The sequence below is a fragment of the Cebus imitator genome, unplaced genomic scaffold, assembly GCF_001604975.1.
Source record: "Cebus imitator isolate Cc_AM_T3 unplaced genomic scaffold, Cebus_imitator-1.0 Scaffold291, whole genome shotgun sequence".
NCBI classification, from domain to species: Eukaryota; Metazoa; Chordata; class Mammalia; order Primates; family Cebidae; genus Cebus; species Cebus imitator.
Window position 1 is genome coordinate 3,727,052 of NW_016107606.1, and position 7,499 is coordinate 3,734,550.

A 7,499-nucleotide genomic window follows, 5' to 3' on the forward strand; every position below is an offset into this window, starting at 1 on the left:
GGCACACACCTATAGTCCCAGCTATGGTGGAAGCCAGGGCCTTGAGGCGGGAGAACTGCTTGAGCCCAGTAAGTCTAGGTTGTGATCTCGCCATTGCATTCCAGAGTGCAACCCTGTCTCAAAAATAAAGAAAAATGGGGGCACCGATTGGCATTGTAAGCAACCGTTATTTCCTTGTATAGGACTGCAGGTTGATCAGGAAGGAATCCTGGAAGTGGGGCAGTGCCAGCAGCGTATTCCAACCACACCACTGACCAAGAAAAACACTCCTATAACTTAATTTCCAACACCTTCTAGAAAGTGACATCCCAAATTTAAAAGATTTCTATCGAAATCAAATTATAGATGGAAGGTGATGGTTGAACAACGTTGTGAATATATTTAATGCCACAGAACTGTATAATTAAAAATGATTAAGATGATAAATTTTACATCTATTTAACCACAATTTTTAAATACCACACACACAAAAATCACAGTGTTCTGTTAATAACAAGGAGAAAATGATTTCCATGCAATGCCACAAGAAATAGGAAAAAAAAAAACCTGTTTGGATCTCTAAATGTTAGGTCTCTAACTTGAGTAAAAATAAGACAAAGAGTTGTTTCTCTTATGTTAGCATCAATTATCCATGGTAAAGACATCAAAATACCCTGGAAAACTAAAAATATACAGATCAGCTGTATCACTGTGACTTTAAACTTCCTATTCCCTTATTCAAAATAGCACAACAAAGCACATAATTATTAGCTAATGCTTTCATTTTTTAATCCTGTTCATTTGTTAAATGAAGGATACAGTAAATCTGCACAAATTGTATATTTGGATATTAAGGGCCTATTAACTAACTCAGATCCAGGTAAAAGTAACTAACACACCCTCAATGTTTTATTTTCTCCTGGAAATTGACATAGCATCAGCCTCTTGTTGTATATCTGAATTCTCTTATATCCCGCATGTTTTTTGTTTTTCGGTGTTGTTTTTTTTTTTTTTAAAACGGAGTCTTGCTGTGACCCAGGCTAGAGTGCTGTGGTGAGATCTTAGCTCACTGCAACCTCTGCCTCCCGGGTTCAAGCAATTCTTCTGTCTCAGCCTCCTCAGTAGCTGGGATTACAGGTATATGCCACCCCGCCCAGCTAATTTTTGTGTTTTTAGTAGAGACAAGGTTAGTAGAGACAGGTTTTCACCACAATGGCCAGGCTGGTCTCAAACTCCTGACCTCAGGCGATCCACCTGCCTCAGCCTCCCAAAGTGCTGGGATTACAGGAGTGAGCCACCATGCCCAGCCATATCCAGCAGTTTTTAAGAGATTGTTTTAAAAGCTGTAAATATTAGAACAATACCAAAATGAAAACTAAATTTGCCCCAACTTAGGAATTGGGTCTTCATTCTCCCTGGAAAATTCCCTATTGGAGGCCATCACTAGGCACAAATTCCTGAATCAAAACATTCATTTTTCTAGACATTTATCCATCTCTTCAGCTGTACTAATAAAAGTGAAAGCATGCAGCACAGACCATAGAAAATTCACAACTTAAAAGGGAAAACCTAATTTTAGATACAAATTATAGACAAGGTATTTCCGATTCCCAATTCAGTTATTCTATAGACTTGTGACCTTTCCTTCAACATAACCAATTTTTAAAAAAGTACAACCTGCTTAAATAGGAGTGTAACTCAATATTTTGCAATTTAGATACTCAGCCTCACTAATGAAGATATATTCGTTTAGTTGATTTTAGTATCAGTTCCCTGTCCTTTGCCTACAGTCTGTTTACACATCAAAATTCCTGCCTATTCAACTTAGTACTGATCTACAATTACTACTTACAGATTTTTTCTCCATCTAAACTGTCTAGGAACACACTATGAAGTCATGCAAAAAGGCTTCAGACTAGTGAATCCCAGTTTCCCTATATCACTGATGTATATGGTTTTTTTCAGAGACAGGATCTCATTCCTGCCCAGACTGGAGTGCAGTGGTGTGATCACAGCTCACTGCAGTCTATTACTCCTGAGCTCAAGCGATCTTAGCCTACCAAGTAGCTAGGATACAAGCAAGTAGCTGGGGCTGTCTAAGTGTGTGCCACCATGCCCAGCTAAATTTTTATTTTTCTGCAGGATGGAGGGGGGAATCGGGGGTCTATGTTGCGCAGGCTGGTCTCAAACTCCTGGCCACAAGTGATCATCCCACCTTGGCCTCCTAAACTTCTAGGAATATGGGAGTGAGCCACCGCACCTGGCCTCTCATCGTTAATTATTTGATCTTTGGTTCCACATCTGAATGGATGTTCCTTCCAAATGATTAGTCAGCTTCCCTGGTCTATAAATTCTAGAAAGTAAAAAGGAGAAAATACTCTGATGCTTTACATTTTTGAGAGTTTCTATAAATACATTCTATAAAAACAATTCTTCACTTGGTTTCTCCCCTTGCCAATCCTGTGTTTTAGCCACAACTCTTATGCCACAGATTTGGTCTAAGCCAGTTTATTCCCACTGCAAGGGGAAAAAATACCCACTTCTGATATCTCCGTATCAAGAATAAGTGCCTTCTTTTGTCATTTCAAAAAGAAATATAAAGTGGCTACAACTACCCAATTCAGCTCTATCTCCATCTACAGAAGATACTGGACAAATTTACCTAAGACATTTCCATTTGAATAAAAGTGTTTAATATATAGCTGTTGGATTAGTGTTTAGAATACACATTTAAGATTATAGAGATTCTTTAAAACTTGCTTCCCTACTGAAACTACAAATGAAATATGCCAGACTGCCAGCGTAAAATGAAGGGGTCATTTGGCATAAAATCATTTGTGATATGCTCAACCTTTTCCTCAAAGATGTATTCTACAAAACTATTACAGTCAACAATCATGATTTTTTGTTTTCCTCTCTTTCCCCATGGCTTCTAAAACAAATTAAATTTGGTTTATGCCACAAGAGCACATTTACCAAGCACTTGACCATATTAGTAATGTACACTTCAAAAGATAAAACTCACCCAGATCAGGACACAAAGCCTTGGAATTACATATTTTGGTGACTTTTAAGACTTTCTGAACTTTAGATTTCAAACTTTTAAAAACACCTGAATGAACAAGTTCATTAATCTGAAACAAATACTTGGAAAATATTTTAGGATAGTTTCTTATAACTTCTTAACCACACTGTGAATTTCAATCAAATAATTTTTTAAGTATAGTTGTTTCTGTTTGCAGGAAAGAATATGTTCTACTCAAGTGAAACATCTATTTTTAAATTGTGTGTTTATTATAATCAAAAAGCATTGACTGAGCTCCCCAGAAGAAATTCTACTTGCTTTTGCAGAAATTCGTAATCAGTCCATAACCTTAAGAAAGCTGAGAAGACTACTGATTTTCAATCTCCATTAATCTTTCCATTATGAGTTCACAGTAACTAAGATATTTCAAACTGGATTTAGAAATCCACAAAACTGCTAAGTCTTAAATTTCTAAAAGTTTTGAAATTAACTATCTGAAAGTTGTTAGACACAAAAAGTATGAAAGCAACTTTAAAAATCTTGAGATAAACTTGCCTCCACAGCCAATCAGATATATTTCTCACTAATAATACAGAGCTAAAACTGGAAAATAAGAAATCAAATTTTAGGGACAGATGGACCATGTAGAAAAATAGTAAGCTACGTTACTAGCCCCAAAAGCAGTGATACATGAGGCAGAAAACCAAAGAGAAGGCACCACTTGTAATTACCCAAATGTAAAAAAAGGAAGCATGTGATGAAATATTAAGGGTAAAAATTAAAATTCACACATTTATGAGAAATTGGCAGGAAGAGGATATCAAATCTAGAAGCATTATCAAACCTCTATACTACAAAATCTTATTTTGAGAATATACTGATTCATCTCTCATTATTTGAAGTTTTCTAATCTCAGATAATATATTCCCTGATAGGGCAAATAGCAAAATAAAAGTTTGATTTTTCATCTCTTCTAAACACTCTTACAAAGAATAATTTTCTACCATCTTGAAATTTTTCAAAGCTTTTTGAGAAACACACACAAATAATTTGGATTTAGTTGATTTTATTTACAGCTTTTTTGTTTTTGTTTTTTACATTTCAGAGCATTACACAATTACATTTTCTCATTTTCTGACCTGCAAACAGATACCTTAAACGGAAATTATTTTTTTTAATTATCAAATTAGGTTACATCCAAAATGCAACAATTACACAAATGACAATTAATTCACAAAGTGTAATTTTACTGGGACATATCCTAAGAATTTAGGAACAGCCAGTCAGGAGAAATCTGACCAAATTTAGCAATCAACTATTTACATATCCAAAATCAAACCTATCTACACTCCCAAACCAGAAGCTTGAAAGTATTGATTAAATCCCCACTGAACAAAAGACAGTGATGACTAAAACCTATCTAGTCTTGACAGTTTTAATCCCAAATACTGGGCTATTTCCCCAGTCTGTAACTGAACAGCAAGCATCTGTTTGTCAAACACCTAACCATCTAACTTGTACACTGTTATGTGCATAGAAAGGCTAAGTGTTCATTATTTAAAAAACAAGTAGTCATTAAATATCCACATTATTCCCCCAGCTCACCAAGCCCTTACTGCAATCCCAAATATGCAACCTGTGTCACATAGTGACAGGCTCTATTTCATATATATATATATGTATATATATGTATATATACAGTATTAGGTACAAATAGCAATTAACAGTCCCTACAAAAATTCAATTCAGTTGAGGCTATGGCTCCTATGCCTTGGGATGGTTTTGGACTTCAAAACTGAAAAATACTGCTAAAATCTCAACACAAAAATTGATTATATGTTCAGTTTAAGCTTCTCAGTCTAAAAATGGCTATAAGGTAAGTATTAAAAAGCCAGCCAACTGAATGCAACTTCTCTCTCCAATCTGGCCAAGCTGTTTTGTAGAAATTATCCCTAACTCGACTAGAAAATCTGTGGTGACTTCCAATGGTCTTGCCTACCTTACTGTCCATGTTCAGGTTTCAAACTGTGTCAACAAAGCCCGTACTTCAGGGGTCAGCTGCTTGGCAGCCTTAGCTGCCTCTGTAATAGCCTTGCGATACAGGCCCTTTCTCTTCTTATTAAAGCGTGACTGGAAGTTTTCTAAAAAGGGGGAGAGTTGTGAAAGAGCAAGGAAAGATGTTGTTGGAGACCCAAACCATGAAATACGGGCCTCCTGTCGGACTAAAAGGCCGTTATCTTTCCGGCTCACAGTTATAGTAAGAATACGGGCTGGCCACCAAGGGAAGCCATATATCTTGGCCCAAACAATGTCCCCTACACATATGGTCCTGCCATCTGGTGTGACGCATTTAGAGACGTTTTTGGAAAAGATTTTCATTTTCAAGGAATTACTGAGCTTTTTCTCTTCCTTTGAAGAGGAGGAAGTGGAGGAGGTGGAAGGTGCATGCATACTGCCTGGAGGAAACTCAAAGCTTTCAGAAGAACTACACTCAGAGTTGGAAGATTTCAAATCATCTGTGCTATCAATGCTACACACTGAAGCACTGGAAGAGTCAGATTTCTTTTGATTTAGGGCCATGTAAACAGAGATATTGCTTTTGCTGCCCTTTTTGCCCAATGTCTGTGGTTCATCCTGCTCACCAGGCACATGCACTTCATTTGTGTCCTGAACCTCACTGCTGGCCTCTTCAGGGCCTTTTGAGGGACTCTGATTTTCTGAAGGGGCCTCACCTGCTGAGCGGGTAGAGGTGCAGCGAGACTGGGGCTTGGGTGCCATCTTGCCACTCCGCATTTTCTCAAGTCCTGTCTTCAGAGAAGAATCATTTTCTTCATTCCTGTACCTCTGTGGTTTTAAACGAACCCGGGGTGGAAGGGAACCTGAGCTAGGATTCTGATATCGACGTGTGAAGTGGACTTTTGAATGTGCATTTTTGGAAGCAGAGGTTTCATTTTGCTTCTTTTGTGCCTTTTCTTTGGCAATTTTTAACACTTCCCGAGCTTTCGCATGATCCATGTTCTTACTCTGGAGAACTTTTTTAGTACTTAACTGAGCTTTTGATGTATTTGCCTGAGCAGAAACTTTTACTACTCTGCCTCTGCTGTGAGCAATATTTGAAACCTTAACCACAGCATTTCTTTTCTGACTTTCATTTTGGTTTTTCCCATCCACTTTATTGTCAGTTTTCAGTTTTTTGTTCACAGTAGTTATACTTTCATTTCTCCGTTTTTTATCTTCATATTTAGAAGAGTCACTTGCACTACTACCTTTTCTAATTTCCTTTTTTTCAGCAACAACACTGTTTTTACATTTATCACACAGAACTTGCCTGGGTCGTAATTTAATAGCATTCATTATTGAAGTGGGTTCTTCCCTGTACATTTTTCGTTTAGGTCGCTTAATTTTCCGAGGAGGTGGCTGAGGTATTGATTGGTTATATGTGTCCCTGATAAACAAAGGGGGAGGATAAGGTGCTCCTTCATGGAAGAGAGGTGGTGGTTTGGAAGTCCACAGGCTTTCAGCCAAGCTCAGCTCTGGAGGCGGGACAGGAGAAGGGTCATCGGGAACAGCACCATTTGCTTCACACTTGACTTCCATCGCTTCTTGGAATGTATTACTTTGGAGCTGCATGGCTTCTGGTTTATCCTTATATTCCCTTTTGGGAAATACTGTCACAGGGATACCGTGGGGCCCAAACCTTTGAAAGAAATAAAAGAAAAAAAAAAGACATTAAGTCAACATCTATAATTCAATTTCTTAAACGTAAACACCTGATGCTTATTTATATAACCTTTCCTGAAAACCATTTGATATTAAAAAACAAAAACACAAAAATCTACTGACTATCTCTTCGCCCAAAAGTCCAAAGACCTTCATTTCTTTAGTTCCTACATTTTTGGTATAAACAAACAGCTGCCCTAAGCAATGCCAGAATAGCTGATTTTACTTGAAGTAGATCTTTCCAGTCTTGAATCAGAAAGAATATTTTCTCAGATAGCTTTATGTTAAGCATCACGTATGTTATATTCACTGAACCATATACATAACATTTTCAGTAAATGCATCTACAAATTTGTGACACATACATGTGTTTCTTCCTCTGGTTAAAACAGCTTTCAAAACCTCCACAAAACAAATTCTGCCTTAACTATCCAAAACTATTTAATGAGTAAAATCCCATCTCAACTTTACTGGTTAATCACTGAAGATTCAAATAAAGTTGCTCTTTTACTCCTGCATCCTAACTCTTTAGCTCCCTATTCTGTCCCTCAAAACACAAAAATATCAGGAATTCAGATACTCAAACTACCTCCAAAGCAAATAGTTACAGAGCTGTGGCTTTATAACTTTTTAAATCATCTCACATTAAGAAATATATTTGCAGCCGGACACAGTGGCTCACATCTGTAATCCTAGCACTTTGGGAGGCCAAGAAGGGTAGATCACGAGGTCAGGAGTTCAAGACCAGCCTGGCCAACATGGTGAAACCCTGTCT

General features: G+C 37.4%; 1 protein-coding gene across 9 annotated transcripts in view; it reads right to left on the reverse strand.

Annotated features, from left to right (window-relative positions):
• Window positions 1-7,499, reverse strand: part of PWWP2A (PWWP domain containing 2A) — a 52,613-nt gene that overhangs the window by 10,507 nt on the left and 34,607 nt on the right. For 5 of the 9 annotated variants that reach the window (XM_017502107.2, XM_037729073.1, XM_037729075.1 and 2 more), the window contains one exon: window positions 4,054-6,701. In XM_017502107.2, the coding sequence (XP_017357596.2) occupies window positions 5,018-6,701 (1,684 nt within the window). In that variant the 3' untranslated portion in view covers window positions 4,054-5,017. Of the gene's footprint in view, window positions 1-4,053; window positions 6,702-7,499 lie in introns of those variants that run through there. The other 4 variants (XM_037729076.1, XM_037729071.1, XM_037729069.1 and 1 more) reach the window with 2 other exon arrangements.